We start from the raw sequence: 18,759 nt of genomic DNA, 5'->3' as shown, positions 1-18,759 counted from the left end.
CTCTCCAGCGCATCAGCAGTGATCTGCAACCCATCCTGAACACTGATCTTTCACTCTCGCAGACCTTGGGAGGCAGGCCTGCCAACCTTAAACAAATCCTCACCAGCCACTACAAATCACAAACCAGTGACTCTAGGCCTGGAACCAGCCCCTGCAACGGTCCCTGCTGCCAACTCTCCTCACATATCTACACCAGTGACATCATCACAAAACCTAACACCAACTATACCATCAGGGGCTCCTTTACCTGCATATCTATTAATATAATATATGCCATCAAGTTCCAGCAATGCCCCACTGCAATTTACATTGGACAGCCTCTCCATAAAAGAATAAATGGACATAAATCAGACATCAGAAACAGTAATGTACAGAAGCCTGTGGGGGAACACTTCAATCTCCCTGGACACACAGTGGCAGATTTAAGGGCGACAGTCCTGAAACAAAAACATTTCAAAACTCAAATGGAGAGAGCAATCTCTGAGCTGCAATTTATTTGCAAATTTGACTCCATTAACCAAGGATTAAACAGCAACTGGGAGTGGCTCACCCCTTACAAAAGCAGCTTCTCAGCCCTGGGTGTTAATAGCTCCTCAGACTCTGACAATGGGCCTCCCTGATCTGACTTGTTTTTCCCTCTTTTGATACATACTACTGATAATGGGCCATTTCTACATTGCTGAATAGACCTTGTCAGCTCTGGCCCTCCCTTTTACTGGGACCCCACTCTTTAAATACCCCCTCTGGAACCCCCCCCTCCCCCCACATCCTGCCACTCATGCATCTGATGAAGCAGGTCTTTGCCCACAAAAGCTTATGCTCCATAATATCTGTTAGTCTATAAGATGACACAAACTTCTTGTTGTTCTCGAAGATACAGACTAACATGGCTGTCTCTGACTCCTGCCATAGTTCATTACTAACCCTAAGTCTGGTACCTACCACTTTGAACAAAACCTACCCCTCCACTATTCCACCCTCCTCTCCTTGTACTATTTGGAGGCAGTGTGCTTCAGATCCACCCCTCAGGACTGCATTTACACCATAACTCTACAGTGGGTGTACCTGCCTGGGTCTTGGGGAATGGGCTTAGGTTCATGCCCTGGAATGCAAATTATGCTTTGGCCAAGTTCATGTTCCACATTCTTACACATATGATGGGATCTGCCTTTCACTCATTGCCTGGTTGTTGCTGAGTTTTGTTCAGGTCTTGCGCCAGGGCCCACGTGCAGGCTTTTTCACTACTAAATTCAGCTCCCCTCACTTCTGTTCTCCATCTTCCCTTTATTTAGCACAAAAAGCAGAAGCCGTCAGTGGCAGAATGAGAAGCAGAGAGCAGGGAAGAGCGCAAGCACTGAGTCTTTCTGGAAATCAGGCACTTAAGACATGACTGGGCAGCTGTTAGTACCATGAACATTGGTTCATCTGGAAATCCCACATTCAAGTTCTGAAACACAGACTAGCCTCGTTCCCAAGCCTGCAGCTGTCGTTGGCACAACTCAGAGCACTACATTCACACGGGGCTGCCCAGAGCAAAGGTGGCAACAGCGTGGTGGGGTAGGTAGTGTGAAGTGTCAAAAAGATCAAATCAGACCCCTGTCTTTCTAAGGGAAGAACGGATTTGGCACAAGACTGCCTGCATGTGCCAGGCCCATTCCTGTGCCCGGAGGGGGACAGCCTCAGGTCCTCATTACAGACACTGGTCAATCAAATCCAAAAGGAAATCACAGCTCTTCAGGCAGCACAGCTAGAGCCGGCTGTGGCAGATGTCCTCTTCAGATTATATAGGGAGTATCCAGCACAGCCACGCCAGCTGCCACCCCACCATCCGCATGCTCCACCGCCTTGGTTCGCAGGAGGTGACCAACGTGCTTATTCACTACAATGTCCTTCCCTTGCCTGCAATGACAGGTTAAAGTGAGCAGCTGAAAAGTTTAAAGCTTTATGCAACGTCTGGCATTCCTAATGATCCTAGCTTTGGACAGTTCCAGCCTCCACCACAGCCCTGGCCAAAAGGACCACGTGCAAAACCACTATGGGCTAATGGTAAAGCTTCTCTTCTGGCCGCAACCGACTGGAATGACTGAAATGTCTAGAAGCTGCAGTCTTGGGCCAGAAGTCCACTGTACTGGTGATGCATAAGCAAAGAAAACGGCCCTGCTCCAGCTAGGGAACAATGCGATAATAGCCCCTTCACAACCACTATCCCTGCTCACAGCCCCAGAAAAAGTTATACTGGCACATCAGGACATTTGTTAGACCTGGTGCCGTCATGCATGGCAGAGAAGTGAGAAGCAACCAGGCTTGCCTGCCTGAGGTTACTGCAGTCAGTCAAGAAAGATTTTTTTTTCCCCCCCAAAACCAAAACCAAACACTGAAGTTGAAGTATTTAAAACTAAGACATTTCCTGTGGCACTGGGTCTGTTTCTTTTTAAAAACAAAACAAAACAAAACAAAAACAAAAAAAACCAACTAAAGTTTCTCTTGCTCTAGGCATGCTGACTACTGTTTGCATTGGGCTTGCACACAGGCTAGTCACTTCACTTTAGTTCTTCACTGGCCTAGGTGGCAAGAATTGGGCTGGAAGTACTGCTGGGAGAGGTTTGTCATTCAAACTGGATACAATGGGTTTCTATTTTGAGCTCATGGTAACGTTTCTAGTGGCCCTGAGGGGGGCTGGGTTTTTCCTTAAACAAAAAGATGCTGGGGAGTCAAAGCATCAGCTGACATGGCACTAAAATACAGAGTACAGGAAAACTGTGCTGTAAGCAGTACTCCTCAGCTGCACAGTCCAGTCAGTGAAAGCCCCTGGCCTGGAATACATTTGAAGCTGCTGCAAAGCTCAGCACCACAGGGTTGATGGAGACCTGCCAATACCAGCCTATTCCTCTGTGGCCCCCAGGCTTCTGAAATTGCCACTGGTCCTAAGATCCTGGGGATGATGCCCTTGGAAATCAAGTTTCTAACCCCTTTTTTTTTTTTTAATTTTAGTTTTGGGCAGCTTACATTCCAGTCGGTGGCATGAATTCTAGTGGCATCTTGAACCGCTATGGTCTGAAGCTAACTGGGAGTGCAACTGTACCACTGTGTGGTATGCATGTGACATGCACAGAAAGCTACTGACAGCTGATGTTGGAACAGCTGCATTTGTTACACACACCTATTTCCACTCACTTGTCTGGTCGGCACAGCTTCATTGTCATGCAGCCTCTCAGAGCTGCTGTAATTGACCAGAACTGAGGGGCTGGCTGAGAGCTGCACACAGAGAAAGTCAACTTCTCACCTGACGTAAACACCAAAAACCCCCAACTCAGAGATACACTCAGATATCTTCAGAGGACTCTGAGCCCTGAGCAAGTAATTCATCGATGGCTGAGGCACAATCTTATCCATCAGGATATAGGAGGTCCTCTCAGGACTGTCTTTAATCCTCTCCAAAAGTTGCTTGAGCTCTTCACCATAGAGATTATTCCCTGATAATGTACAATCACAACAAAGCACAGTTGAATTAATGGTCCTGAAGAAACTCCAAAATGTGCAGAATGTGAACAGCTACCCCCTAAGCAACCTAGATGAATGCAATCATCCTGCCTGGGGAACCTGCACTAGCTCCCCATGGAACTTCACATACCATTTTATGGGCCTAGTTCTCATTGGTTGGGGTGTTGGTATCCCTCAGTGATCATACATCCCAACAGGTACAATCATCAGCACTGTTAATGAGGGTGCTTCACAGGGGCTGGCCTGATGCATTCTCTCTGCCAGAGGCCCGGCCCATAGCTACAAAACAGCTGGCACCTACAGGCACGAATTACCGGGGTAGGAGAAAAGGGAAACCACAGCAGCATAGGCTGCTGGGAGAGAGGAAGGTGCTGGCAGTGTGGGAGGGAGGGCACATAAGATAAAGTAAACTTGCTGGGTATGATTTTGTGCTATGCTCCCCTCAAGAGGTGCAGCACAGAACAGAGCTACGATGGCTTTAAATCAGCTCTGTGCCTGTCTAATGCTGCCATGGCTGGTAAGAGGAAAGCAGAAGTATTACATACACTGACTACGGGGTCATTGCCCTTTCCAGGCATCTCACATGCAATGAAAATGCAAAAGAAGTAGCCCAGAGAAATGCAAAGGCTGCTGCAGCTCCCAAATCCCATCTGAGGGAAGCTGAGTACCTCCGCCTTCCCGCTGAGGCTTCAGCACAAATCGTTCTGGATCAGCGATTGCCACTGCAGCCATCTCATCCCCTTCCTTGCCCTAGTGGGAGAAAGAGCAAAAGCCCAACAGTATTCCTGTCCCTGCTGGCACCTGGAAGAAGCAGCTGCTTTGCGTTGTGATGCTAAGAAACAATACCACACTCCATCCAGCCAACTCCTTAAAAACATGGCCTCAAGTCTCACATCTGACAGCGGTTTAAAAGTGTTTTTCACTATCCTCGTACTGCGCTGTAGTTTTTAACTGACAGGTAGCACAGTCAAATCGAGACAGGTGTGACGACGGAAGTGCTGCTTTATGCATCGCACAAAGGAGCTGACTTACCAGATCCAGGGAATAGAGGCCAGCAAACGTCGCCCTTATTCGAGCAACTGCCTCGGCGTGGTTGGACAGCAAGTGCTCCAAGGCTCCAGGCTGGCTCAGCTCCTGCTGAACTTTTTTGGTCCCAGCAAGTTGGGTAGCAATGTCAGGACACTTTACTGCTTTGGACCTTTCAATCAACAACCGCGCCTCCCAGTTCTAGAAGGGAGACGTAGCAGGAGTCACTTGATTGAGTCGAGGTTCCCTGATCCCCAGCATGTGCGCCGTGTCCTGCAGCTCAACCTCCTACTGCAGCCTTAGTGGGCAGGGACCAAGCACACAGAAGGCATGCAGAGCCAGCCCCATGGGGGTCCCTTGAAGCTGCTGGGAGAAGCACTAGCAAAGGTCAGCCTGGATACTCTCCTCTGGATTGGCCCAGACAGACAACTCGGCTCTGGTAATGGTGATTAAGTTCTAAGCTTCGGTGCTGATCTGGAAGTATCTGACCGTCTAAAGGCTCTTAAACACTACAATTCATTTCAGTCCACGTGTGCGTCCTACATGGCCCTAATGCAGTACGCCCAGCCAGGCACTACTTCAATATGGTTCTGGCAGACGTGTCTGCTTCAGCTTAACAAAAGCACTGAACTATTGCTATAAAACATAATGATGTGCAGCAGAGAACTCTTGTGCAAGGAAATCTGTTCACAGGTCCCAGATAGTCCCAGAACTAGCATTACCCATCGCATGCAGGGCAACTGCACTTGTGTTTGCTTTTTCCATATAAGCAACTAGTACTCACCTGCTGGTTATAGTTCGCTGGCATGTAACCATTTCTGTAGTACACCACTGCAACCTCTTGGCCTTCCCTAGAATGAAGACAATCACAATCACAGCAATCCATCCTCCTCTAGCCCCCAGGCTATAACAGGGATGGCTCTCTTTCCAGGTCCTGAAGGTGAGTGTCAGTGAATGGTGGGTACCTAGACAGCTTAACTAAAGGAACAAGCACTGAACTGGGGAGCCAGCTGTGTATAGTGCATACATGCAGCTGGTCACAGAAGAGTAGCTGGAAGCCTCCGTTTATGCATCAGAATAGCAGCACTTTGAGTAATGGAGCATTCAGAACACAATCAGTCAGACACAGACTCCTCCTAGAGCAGCACATACACAGGTTTTTAAAGAACATCTCCCCTCCTCATTGTTGTCGCACAACATCCCTATGGCTACTGCAGCAAATGCTTCCATGGAGAAGTGAGGCTAGGAAAGTATTTGTAACCACATTCAATACCATCAGTCTCCTGTTCTCAATCACATCAAAAGCTAGTCATAGTCTGGGCGAAACCCTGTCTCTGCAGAAATTAACGATAAACTCCCATTGACTTTAGCGGACCCAAGATTTCACCCACTGTCACATTCTGCTCTTCTGGACATCCCACCCTCTTGCCTGTGCTCTTCTGCTATTAGCTCCTCCTTTCAGCTCTGCTGCACACACTTCTCTGCTGGCTGCTCCCCTCTCTACTGTGAATGCATGTACCCTAAAATCCAAAGCAATCATTGTGATCATTAGATTAACCTCCTGGACAATCTGAGCCAAAGAACTTCGCTCAGCAGCTATCAAAAGACCAAGCTCTGGCCTCATCAACTCTGTACGTGATCAGTGAGTAACAGCTGGAGAAGCCAGTTACTACCAGGAATGATTTAATGGGATTCAGTCAGTTAGAAAGGAGGAATTCCTGGAGGAATGTGTACACTGTTTGATGTGATAACTTTGACTAAAAAGTCAGGGGGTCAAATCATAACTGCAGAAACTTCAAATGTGAAGCTGGCGAAAAATGAATGTAGCCACATAACTAAACTTTGGGACTGGGCTTGCTCCTTTTAAAGTCGGGCAGCACAGTCAAGGATCCACCCAACTATACAACAATAAGCACTGATTCTGGAATGTCTCACTATGGTTTCAACAGTCTGACCTGCGTCAGGACTCCTGGAGAATGAACAGAACATAACAAGACCATCTCTCCAACTACGGAATAAGCTGGAAGCTACAAAACCTGAGTACAGTAAGGAAAGAGTGCTTCCTACGGTGGTACCAACAATCATACAATAAAGTTCTCCTGGTAATTTACATTCCCACAAGCTAGGCTTACCAGCAGCATGACACAAAAGAGTCCTCTTTGGGGCACACTCTAGAGCAGCGTTTCTCAACAACCCATCCCTGGGGTGGTGTCATCACTGAGAGTTCCCTGACAGTTTAAGAAGGCAGCAAGCTCTTCCCTAGTATCCAAAACCTTGAGAAGAACTTGCTTTAGAACAGCTAAGCTGTTTTGACACACATGTAAAAGAAACATGCCACCCTCCAGGGTCCTCAGGGCTTGGCTGGGACAAGGGAATATCTGCCTCCGTGTAGACTAATTTATGTATGCTCCCCCTACGCCTCAAAAAACCTAACACAAACCTGCAAACTGAAACATCTAAAAACTATTCAGTTCCAGTGAACTTTCTTACTGAAGAGGCTAAAAATGTAAAAGCTACTAAATCTCAGAGGATTAGGCCACCAGTTTGGATTGAAAGTTGCTATTTACTCAGTGTGATGTAAAACTGTCACAGATCCACCTCTCTGCATCGGGGCTCACATTTGTGCCCAATGCCCGTTAAAGAACACAGCAGAATGATGTGCAGGGCCTTGGCAAGTACTTACATGTACAGCCGTCTGTCATTATCCAAAGAGGCCTTTTCAAACACATCTTTAAACTGTCTCCGGATCACCCGGATATTCCTTTAAGAGAGGAGAGAGAATCATTAAACTTGACAGGGAGACTGATACCTGTGGGGGAAACCATAAATTTCCCCCCCTCCCCCAACAGCTTTAGATTCCTAGAGGAAAAGGGTAAGGCTTGCTGGCTCCCTTCCTTCCGCAGTAACTCAACTCTAAGGTTGTGTCAAGGTTGCCAAGAACTGTCGGCAAGAGAGACACAAATTGTGCACCTCATTTGCATATCTCTTGCTGACAGCTCTCTCATGAGAGGCTTCCTTGACATTTGGAGCGTTCTCACTGGGCCAAAAGCCAGGAAAACCCCCTCTTCTGAGACATCCCTTCTGCCCCATGGAGTGAGGAAAAGAGATGTTGGCAGACTGCTCCCAACATGGCAGACTTCAGTCGAGAGACCTCCAGTGTCCTGAAAGAGGCCTTCAGTCTAACAGATCACCACTCACAGGAAAAAAATACAGGTTAGGAGGCAGGGAAATGAATACAGCTGGCCCATAATCACATGTCCTCTCTCCATTAGCCACACTGTCCTCACCACACCTGTTCCCATAATTCCTGCCCAGCTGAATAAGATACACAGCACAAAACAGCTGAAAAAGCAGAAGATATATCCCCATGTTTTCATACCACTGTAGGAGCCCATGAGAAGTCACTAGGAAAGATAAAAAATTGCGACAGTCTTAGCTCCCAAGCTGGATTTGAAAGTGGGGAGGAGGATAAAAGTGGAAGCAGTGTTCAACCCAGCCAATTATGAAGAGAAATATTCCCCTACATGGTTCTGAGTCCCAGCCATAACAGCATGGCTCTAATACAGAAAGACCAGAAAGCAACAGGTATACTCTTTCCTCATAGTCTAAGCGTCCCACCTGAAATGGGGAGTAACCCTACGCCAAGTGGCTAAAAGCGCACTAGGTATTAAAAGCAAGCATTTAAAAAAGCTAAGACACTACTACTGTGAAGAGAGGAAAGATTTAGTTTGTTTGAATAAATGAGTTATGTGATCTGAATCTTTGTAAAGTGGGGTTAAATTATTTGGTCCTAAAATGTTCAGCAGTTACCTGGTCCACACCTCATTTTCTATGCAGCGCTGGTCAAAAATATTCCTTTGGACATCTTCAACTATGAACATCACCACAGCTCTGAAAGATACATTCAAAGAACTGCACTGTAGCCAGACAATGGCCTGAAATGTAAGCCCTTGTATCACAGGCCTGATGTGCGGCCGGGGGTTTTGCTAATACAAACCAAACTGAAGCTGTGAGCAAGAGGCAAGCCCCGCTCTCACAACTTGGCATGAACAGGTACTAGGCACAGGTCGAAAATACATACCCAAGGGATGGTAACAACGCCTCATTAAGAAGAGCCGAAGTACCCACACACTCTCCACAGATAACAGGCAAATACCAACCCAGGTTCAGGACAGGGTCTAAAATGACACTGTGATGGATAGAGATGTTTTGGTCAAACCACCAGGTGTCAGGTGATGGGTGGGATCTAAACAACAGAGGGTGATACCCTGATACGTCAGGAGTGATGTGTAACTTGTTTGTACCTGTGTATAAAAATGTATCTTGGAGGGGCTGTCTTTGCACGGCCTGGGAGGCAGGGACGAATCCCATGTCATTGACTGAGCAGAGTCCATTGTCGGGGGTACACACGTGTAGTGGTTCAGTAAAGTCTGCTGACAACTATCACTGTACTTTGACAATAAACCTGGCCTAGTGCCTTCAGTCCTCATCTGATTTTGTGGTACTGGGCAGCTCTCAGAGTCTGCTGTGCTGCCTACTTGTGCTAAGCCAGCGCAGCGCACAGGAGCACATGCATGTAGCTGATGGTTATCATTGGACAGAAAGAGACCAGTCAGGACACCATAATGGTGATTTCTGATCCACACGCATCAGCACCTGAAATACACCACACCTAGAATTCTACGCTTCTAGCTAAAGAGGTCAGTTCCCTGGGATGGTGTTTTTTGCAATGGTTTTCAACTGATGATTTTGCTAGTAAGTAATCCATTTCTGAATGGCAGTGCCACCTGTTGTATTCTTACTAAAAAAGCAGCTCTCGGCAAGAGCACAATAGGAGGATTCCAGGATGGCTACAAAACTTTTCAGGTAGGACAAGTCTATTCACATGCTTTTGGGAGCACCTGTGAGCAGCTGGACACGAATTTTAAAGAAACCAGTGTATGGCCAACCAACCCATTGACCCTGCGCTCCGAAGAACAGGAGTCCTTCATCTCTGGGATGGCAGGGACAAGAGCACGACAGTGTTTAAAAGTGGTGGTGTTTGTATTAAGTAGACATGTTGTTAAGAGAGTGGTTAGAAAAATAAATGTGCTCATCTTGACATCTTCCACAGGCTACCCTTACCTGGCTGAGCCGTAGAGCTCCCATGCTTTCACAATGCCCAAGGCAATCCCTCGTGCTGGATTATTGTCTAGTAACTTGGAAGCTTCCTTGGACTTCCCCAAAACATTCAGTATGTGCCTGTGACATAAGAGAAATTACAAACTCACACGAGGGTCCTAGCTGACCGAGGATTTATAAAACAGAACTCAGGGTTTGTGCAGATTCAGAGGTCACAAGAGCACATTCAGCAGAAGAGAATAGATTGCATAGTGGTTTGCTGAAATCACCTCACTGGCTAAGCAATGAAGTGTCCTGGCCTGCTTTTTGTTTCAAAGAGGTTCCCTTACCGATGCACAGCAGTGGTTCTTGAGGTAAGACCCCCAAAGCTGGCAGCAATGGTGTTTATTTCGATTTGCTTCAGTGCTGGAGTGCTACCGGCACCACGGTCCACCATATAATCAGAGCGATTTATTCCTAGGAACACTGACTGCATGAGAGAAAAAATAAAATGCAAAACATAGAGCACTGTGATTCCCCCTTCCCTTCACTAACAACAGGCCACACTGACATCTTACAAACCTCCTTTTCAGGGCTGGACCAATAACCACTGGCATCAAGGGGAGTTTAGGCAGAGTAAAAGCTCTAGTTTGGCTACTTAGCCTATTTCCTGCATTTATTTTGCCAGACCTCAGGTGAAGTCCTTGTCATTCCCCTCTTGCCTCAGTTACGGCACCTGCCTTGAGACACACGTAACTATGGTACAAAATAAACCTAACAGCACAGGAAAGTGCCTAAATAGTACTTCTGATACAGCTACAGTGAAAGCCCATCAGAAAAACAAGCACTTCTGTAGCACCTTAAAAAGACTAACAATTTTATTTATTAGGTAATGAGGTTTCATGGATAAGACCCGGGGGTGGGGTGGGGGGGGTGTCACAAGCCAACATACCAGGTGTCTATAATCATGGTCAGACTCTTTCATACAAAGTTAGTCTCTGTTTCCAGCAGTACCCACTAAGGATTTTAAGAGGCATATTTGCTGAATGATCTTTTCCATGGGACAAGTTACTCTTATGGTATAAATGGCCAAAATACCATAACCAAGAGAGCAACCCCACACATCCTCCTACTGACTGAACAATTCAGAAACAACTCATGTGAGAGCTTGTTCAAATAACCAACACCCTCCCTTCTGCCCCAGCCAAACTTCCTTTACGAAAGAAAGGAGAAGGGACTGGCTACCAGTGGGATGGGGAGAACAGAGACTTCCTCTTGGATACCTGAGCCAATCCTTCTTTCAGGACTTGCTTGTAGATTTTAAAGAGTTGAGCCGTGAAGTCATCTGCTTTGATGGTGCTGGAGAAAAAGAAAGAGCATGCTAATCACCTTACCTTGTCATGAGGGAGATAAATAATAAACAAAACCCTTACCTAAAGCAATCTATTACACTGTGGATGCTAAAGGATACATTCTCCAGCATAATGCAGTGTGCTTGTGGCCAGATCATGCTCTTGAGCATTAGTAAGAGCTGCATGAGTTAAAGCCTCACCTAGGGCATTGACAGGGTAGCTTTGAGCATCAGGCAACAGTTTCAAGTGGTCAGATAAACCCTTATTCCCACAGCACGTAGCTGTAAGGCAGACAAACCCGGACGTACCCCAGATGAAAGACATGCACCTCTCTCCTGGCTGTGCCCACTGGAGGAACAACGGCCATGAAGAGATGATTCTCACCTGGCCCCAAGCTGCAAAGGTGAGAGAGGGCTGGGGTAGTCCTCTCTCCATGGGGCAACCTGGAGACTGAACTCCTCATCCCCAGCCCTTGCCCAGGGCAATGACATAAATACAGCATACACATTTCATTTTATTTTGCAAAAAACAAAAATTCACTTAAGTACCCAAACAACACAAGGTACATTGTCAAGTTTAAAATATCTGTGTAGTTAACATATATAAATACCTAGCAAGAGCATGCTCCAGGAATTCCACGTTCTGGCTAATTGTATCCACAAGTAGGTTAAAATCCTGCTGAACAGCATAGGCTTGTTCAAAAACGGTGCTTGGTATTACAGACGGCAGCAATGTGAAGGGAGCGTAACTCACCACCTGCAGAAATGGGTCCAACGAAGGAGAAAGTTAGCTATTTCCTCACATTTCCTTTCCTTGACAAGCTGGGCTGTAACTCTCTGAAAGGGTAGCCCTGACAGTCTCAACTTCTATCAAAACAAAAAGGCAGTCATGTAGCATTTTAAAGACTAACAAAACAATTTATTAGGTGATGGGTTTCGTGAGACAGACCCACTTCTTCAGATCATAGCCATACCAGAACAGACTCAGTATATCAAGTACAGAGGTCCAAAAATTATCATCAAGGTTGATATATATGTATTGAGTCTGTCCTGGTACGGCTATGATCTGAAGAAATGGGTCTGTCCCACGAAAGCTCACCACCTAATAAATTATTTTGTTAGTCTTTAAAGTGCTACATGACTGCTTTTTTGCTTTGACAGAATACAGACTAATACAGCTATCTCTCTGTCACTATTCAACTTCTATTAAGTCAGTCTCAAAATTAAAAGACAGACAGACATATTCTAGGCTAGGACCTTACTTCATTTGTCCTAGAACAGACTTTTCCTCAATAGGTCACAGAGCACATTGACCTGAAATTTGGCATTTCAGGATTTTTAATGCTTCACTTTACAAAACTTAATCTAATGGAATTTGGATCAGGAGACCTCAGTAGCAACTCCATTGTGACAGTTGTGTTGACCTTGTCATTTAAAAAGGTGGAAAATCTCTGTTCTTGCTTCAATGACAAAATGTAATCTCTAGATTTATCAAAAGTTCTGTTCAGAAAATGAATTTTCTCATATACCCAGTTCTGAAATTCATCCCTGATTGTCTCGTTATTTTTGACTCACTTCATATACTCAACTCTAGTCACTGCAAATTCCAAACTTCACACCACATATCAGTCATAAACCATTTTGAAAACAGCAATTTTGTACAAGACAAGTTATTCTCCTTGTTCGTCGTAGCTGTGTGTGTAAGTGCATACTCATGCAAAGACAAGCCAAGGCCTTTCTGGTGCTACTGCGGACAGCTATGCTGAAAGGCTGCCTCCCTACTCCTCAGAGTCAAATCCTAGAATTCCCTAGGCAGATGCTGATCTTAGGGAGACAGACAGGACGGCAGAACTAGCATCAGCACACAAATATGCATGGCAGAGATGTACTCCACAGCATCACTGCCAGTTATGTCCTCAGTCTTCTTCCAGTCTGCTCATGGACATGCCAGACAACTAGTCAGCCTTCAGCCAACACTCAGTCCTCTCCCTCACAGGCTGCTGGTGGATCAGATCCATATGCAGCATCCTGGTCAAACAGAACCCGCTTATAACACCAGAGCTCTCCTCCAACAAGTCACATTCAACAAGGGGAGAAGTTGCCTCCCAAGCAGAGCTGGTGTCTCTGCTTTTAAGTCCACACCATTTCAGGTGACACTATCCTTTTCTCTTTGTTCAGTTACAGTAGCCGTTGACCCTTCTCTGAAAAACCTGGGATTCAAGAGAGAGGAGCTCTGCACAGGCAAAGGAGAACATGTTCATCACACCAGGACTTCCCAAGAGAGTAAACATGCAACACCAATATCCAGCGCTCAGCCACCAGGCCCTAACTTACATTTTCTCATGAATAAATAAAGCAGACATTCATAATGGAGATAGCCCTCTCAGTAAAATGTCTTGGTCTGACCACCATTGGTGGCAAGAGAGTCGTGGAAGCTTACCCTGCTACTGTCGCAACCCTGTTTAGTCTCATGTGGAGCTGTGCAGTTATTAAAAATATTGCAGATTTCATGATGACTCAAACAAGCCACGTCACCTGCGACCATCTCCATCCCATGAGCTCATTGGGGACAGAAATCTTGGAGAGTCATTCGATCCTTTTCTAAGGATGCACTATTTCTATGCAATAAAAGTCATAGTTAAATAAGGTGAGCTTACATCAGATGAATTGGTATCCTCTTTGGTCCTCATCAGAACTCCTTCAAGCAGCGCTGTATCCACAGCAAGTGCAGCTACCTCCTGAATGACCTGCTCATTGTGCAAAACATCATCCCATAGGGTATGGTGGGCAGTCATTTCAGATGCTGAAGACTGAAAAGAAGTCAGAGTCCATTGCTCTTTACCAATGCATGGCTTAACCTTTCCTGCTTAAGTATCAGAGGGGTAGCCGTGTTAGTCTGGATCTGTAACAGCAACGAAGGGTCCTGTGGCACCTTACAGGCTAACAGAAAAGTTTTGAGCATGAGCTTTCGTGAGCACAGACTCATCTGCATGCATGATGCATCTGATGAAGTGAGTCTGTGCTCATGAAAGCTCATGCTCAAAACTTTTCTGTTAGCCTATAAGGTGCCACAGGACCCTTCGCTGCTCTTTCCTGCTTAGTAGGTGATGTCCACAGGCCAGCTGCTATTAAAAAAATGGTTACCTACCTCTCACAGGCCTAGGTGAGGAGTTATTGAAGCCAGGCCCCAACTGATTACTTGGCAGAAGGTAATAAGACAGGGGTGGCATTACGGGTTACATGTTCAAAAAGAGGGAATCAGAGGGGGACACCGAGCAGAGAGTCCAGGACAGCGCCCACCGCTCTTCAAAGCGGTCTAGGGAGCCAGTGGGTGCTGCCCAGAGGAACTCTGCCCAGACACATGAGACAAGCGAGGGTGGAAAGAAGCTCCCCCGTTGCAATGCACCCCTCGGCCAGCACCCTCCTGCTGGCGGCACGGAGGGGCACAGCTGGTGAGGGCCAGGAGGCGGCTGACGAGGAGGTCTGGCGGTTTTGTGGGGCCTCAGATGGGGAGTGCAAGTGCAGCCAGGGGAGGGGAGAAGTGCAGCCAGGACCTCAGGAGAAGCTGCTGGAGGGGCCAGACGACGGGCTGCAGCCCGGCCCACCGGGGGCAGCGCGCGCCAGGTTCTCCCCCCTGCCGCACACGGGGCAGGCGCCGCGGAGCCGCGCCAGGTACAGGCCCGGGGGGAGCCGCCCCCTGGGGACCAGCGTGGAGCGGCGCCTGGCGCGCGGCCGGGCTCTCCCCTCCCCGCTGGGTGGCGGCGGAGCGCGTGGGGCAGGAGTCCCCGAGCGCGGCTGGGGCTGGGGCTGGGGCTGGGAGGCCGGCGGGGCGCTCGGAACGGGGCACGGCGGGGCCGGGCCGGGGTAGTGCTGGGGGCGTCTCTGGCGGGGCGGGACCGGACCCACAGGGAGCCGCTGCTCCGGCCCCTCCGAATGGGGCTCTGAGGGCTGCCGGCCCGCGGCCCCGGCTGGCCCGTCCCGCTCCCCGTACCTGGCCCGGCGCCTCGTCCGGCGGCGACCCCCCGGCGCTCTCCTGTCCCCGAGAAATTTGCTCCCGCTCCGCTCGCGCGACGATTGGACACACCTACAGCCAATCAGCGCCTTTTGCCGTGACTGGCAGGGGAGCGAGCCAGTCCTGGTGAAGTGCGGGCGTGAGGTCGGAAGCATCAGTCAGTAGCGGAGGGATGCCCCGCCTCTCCCCTTTGCCCACAACGGCCCGTCAATGCGCCTGCGCACGGGTGGTGTCGCCCCGGAGCCGCGCGCTCCGCCTGGGCGGGGTGTCCCTGACGTGCCACGACGCTGTCGGGAGCGACGCCCTGCGCGCGTGCCCGCCCCGGCCGGGCTGAGACATCGCTGCGTGTGCCGCGCCGCCCCTGCGGTCACCGGCGCTCCCCGCGGGACTGCGAGTGGCCGCCGGGCAGCGCGAGCCCGGCCCGGCCCGGCCCGGCCCGGCCCGGCCGAGAGCTGGGGCTGGTTCGCCAGTGCCGGGAGTGCCAAGGAGCGGAGCTCTCCGAGCGGCTCCCCTGCGCTCTGTGCAGCTGGGGAGCAGCCGCCCTCACACCCACCGGCCGGGCCGGGGCTCCCCAGCAAGGAGCGCTGCGCCAGGGAGGGGAGCACGCGCTCAATAGGGGTCAGCGGTGCCCGGCTCTGCAAAAAAGCAAACCTGAGTCTGGGCTGCGCTGCCAGACAGCAGGGGCAAGCAGCACACGGGGGCTACTCTACACGTGCACGCTACCTCGAAGTAGCTTATTTCAATGTAGCGACATCGAAATAGGCTATTTCGATGAATAACATCTAACACGTCCTCCAGGGCTCGCAACGTCGACGTTCAACTTCGACCTTGGGCAGCACCACATCGAAGTAGGCGCTGCGAGGGAACGTCTACACGCCAAAGTAGCACACATCGAAATAAGGGTGCCAGGCACAGCTGCAGACAGGGTCACAGGGCGGACTCAACAGCAAGCCGCTCCCTTAAAGGGCCCCTCCCAGACACAGTTGCACTAAACAACACAAGAGCCACAGAGCCGACAACTGGTTGCAGACCCTGTGCCTGCAGCATGGATCCCCAGCTGCAGCAGCAGCAGCCAGAAGCCCTGGGCTAAGGGCTGCTGCACACGGTGACCATAGAGCCCCGCAGGGGCTGGAGAGAGAGCGTCTCTCAACCCCTCAGCTGATGGCCGCCATGGCGGACCCCGCTATTTCAATGTTGCGGGACACGGATCGTCTACACGTGCCCTACTTCGACGTTCAACTTCGAAGTAGGGCACTATTCCCATCCCCTCATGGGGTTAGCGACTTCGACATCTCGCCACCTAACGTTGATTTCAACTTCGAAATAGCGCCCAACACGTGTAGCCGTGACGGGAGCTATTTTGAAGTTGGCGCTGCTACTTCGAAGTAGTGTGCACGTGTAGACACGGCCGGGGAGTCCATCTCCCGCTCTGCTCTGCTCTGCGCTCATTAGCCCCCACGGGAGCTGTGTGTCCAGGTCTGAGCCCTGCATTTAGCAAAGATGAAAAGAGATTGGAGATAATGTGACCTGTAAGAGAGGACTGAGAGAACTGGGTTTGTTTCATTCGGAAAAGAGAAGGTGGAGAGGGAACATGCTGGCAGCTTTCATGTACCTACAAGGGTGTTACAAGGAAGGGGGAGAAAAATTACTCTCCTTAGCCTCTGATAGGACAGGAAGCAATGGGCCTAAATTGCAGCAAGGGAGGTTTAAGTTGGATAGTAGGAAACATTTCCTGTCAGAGTGGTTATTTACTGGAATTGCCTAGGGTGGTTGTAGAATCTCCAACATTGGAGATATTCAAGAACAGGCTGGATACACTTTTAACAGGTATCAGAGAGGTATCCATGTTAGTCTGTAGCTTCGAGAACAACAAAGTCTTGTGGCACCTTATAGATTAACAGATATTTTGGAGCATAAGCTTTTGTGGGCAAAGACCTGCTTCATCACATGCATGGGGGGGTTTCAGAGGGGTATTTAAAGAGTGGGGTCCCAGTAAGAGGGAGGGCCAGAGCTGACAAGGTCTATTCAGCAAGGTGGAAATGGCCCAGTATCAACAGCACTCATCAAAAGAGGTAAAAACAAGTCAGATCAGACAGGGATGCGAGCCTTTTAACAGGGATAATCTAGACAGCAGAGAACTGGACTTCTTGAGGTCCCTTCCACTACTAGTATTCTATAATTCTATGCTCATCTCACATAAAATACTAATAGTTTTCTATATACTCGGTTTAAATTTGCTGACACTAGAGGCTGCACAAAGTTGTGCTGACAGTGGGGTAGCTTTAAGCACAAGCAAATTCCTAATGTAATGCTTCACCACTGGTATGCTTTTGTGCATGCAATGTCACATCTAGCCTGCCTAGTAGAAAGCTTTAATTTGGAATTGCGTAAGCATGCAACACTAACCTTTGAAATATTCTAAAACTAGCTTTTAATTGTTACACTTGTGCACAGGACAATTTTAGTGTTAGATATAATACACAGCTTTATAATAGGCTTCAATCAAAATACTCACTAAACAAAAATGACAGGTTTCAAATGGCCAAGCGGTTTTGTATAATACCACTTCGCTCCTTCAGTCTGAAATAGCCAAAATGAAAATGAAAGCCCCAGAATATTATACAAAGCAAGGTGATTGTTGTTTAGAGAAGTAATCTATTTTTGTGCCCAAGTGGTGCAGGAATTTGTCCATTGGTTGATGAATAAAAAGGCATATAATTTTTCCAGCAATTAGTGTCATTTTAAAAGACAGAAAAGATGCCCTCAATTGCAAAGCACATAGAATTTAACAGCTCCCAAAATTAACACATAAGCTTTGCTACAGAACTACACCATGAGTCTTAGCTTTGCAATTCAATTGTCAGGCATCCCTTCACTAATTTTTATCAATTACAATAGACTGAGGCAATTCATCACTAGTGCTGCAAAAACTGAAGTAGACTCCAGGGGTGTGTGTCCCTTTCAAATGGAATTGTACCACTCTGGGCAGATAGAAATCTTATCCATGAAGGAGGCAATATAATCAAAAGAAGGACCGTGAATGGAAAATATCACCAAAGCTTGGGGGAAAATGTCACTCTACACAGGCAGGTTCTCTTATGCAGCATTTGAAAAGCTTACAAAATTGACTCTGTCAGTACCCAGAATAATCTTCCCCGCTCAGAACTATGTACATACCAAGAGACTAAAGACTGTGGTGGCCAACAGTGATGAGGTTGAGTAGAGACATCACCAGTGCTATTACATTTCAAGTTATGCCTCTATGCCATTATTATCAGCTTTTGTTTTACCTTTTAGATTATTGTGATGCATTTGAGGTTAAAAGGATCCGAGAGGTCGCTGAGTTAGTCTGTATCTTCAAAAACAACAAGCAGTCCTGTGGCACCTACAGCCTAACAGATATTTGTGGAGTTTAAGTTCTCCTGGTATGATGAAGTGGGTCTTTGCCCACCAAAGCCTGTAGACTAACACATTTTGGAGCACAAGGTGCCACAGGACTTCTTGTGCGTTTCTTTTTACCATAAAAAACAACATTTTTGCCTTGAACCAATTCTTTACAGTGACAGCAACCAGCGCAAACATTTCAGAGTGGCCACTGCAGCGCGCTGCTCACGCGATCATCCCAGGTTTGACGACAAGGACACCCCTTGACAGCTCCGCACTCCACCTCGGCTTCACAATCAGCGCTCTGCCGACGCGCGTGTGCAGCGAGGGTCCTAAGACGGCCAAATCCGCAGCTGCTTTGCGGCTGTCCAGCCCCCCGCAGCAG

The 18,759-nt window shown here is 48.2% G+C and overlaps 1 protein-coding gene across 2 annotated transcripts; it reads right to left on the bottom strand.

Annotated features, from left to right (window-relative positions):
• Positions 1 to 465: 465 nt before the first annotated feature.
• On the bottom strand, positions 466 to 18,567 carry GSS (glutathione synthetase). 2 transcript variants are annotated; one of them, XM_075012079.1, is made up of 13 exons: positions 18,281 to 18,567; positions 13,636 to 13,788; positions 11,590 to 11,735; positions 10,911 to 10,986; positions 9,978 to 10,117; positions 9,652 to 9,768; positions 8,338 to 8,418; positions 7,211 to 7,288; positions 5,312 to 5,378; positions 4,534 to 4,728; positions 4,170 to 4,251; positions 3,284 to 3,473; positions 466 to 1,899 (listed from the first exon to the last, which is right to left on the bottom strand). In XM_075012079.1, the coding sequence occupies exons 2-13, from the start codon at positions 13,771 to 13,773 to the stop codon at positions 1,776 to 1,778; spliced, it is 1,434 nt and encodes a 477-aa protein (XP_074868180.1). In that variant the 5' UTR covers positions 13,774 to 13,788; positions 18,281 to 18,567; the 3' UTR covers positions 466 to 1,775. The 2 variants fall into 2 exon arrangements, with proteins under 2 accessions (XP_074868180.1, XP_074868179.1); XM_075012078.1 differs by lacking the exon at positions 18,281 to 18,567 and adding an exon at positions 14,970 to 15,036.
• Positions 18,568 to 18,759: the final 192 nt, after the last annotated feature.

The sequence above is a fragment of the Carettochelys insculpta genome, chromosome 17, assembly GCF_033958435.1.
Source record: "Carettochelys insculpta isolate YL-2023 chromosome 17, ASM3395843v1, whole genome shotgun sequence".
Lineage (NCBI taxonomy): Eukaryota > Metazoa > Chordata > Testudines > Carettochelyidae > Carettochelys > Carettochelys insculpta.
Note: the sequence above shows the minus strand (reverse complement) of the source record. Positions and strands in the feature narration are given on the sequence as shown.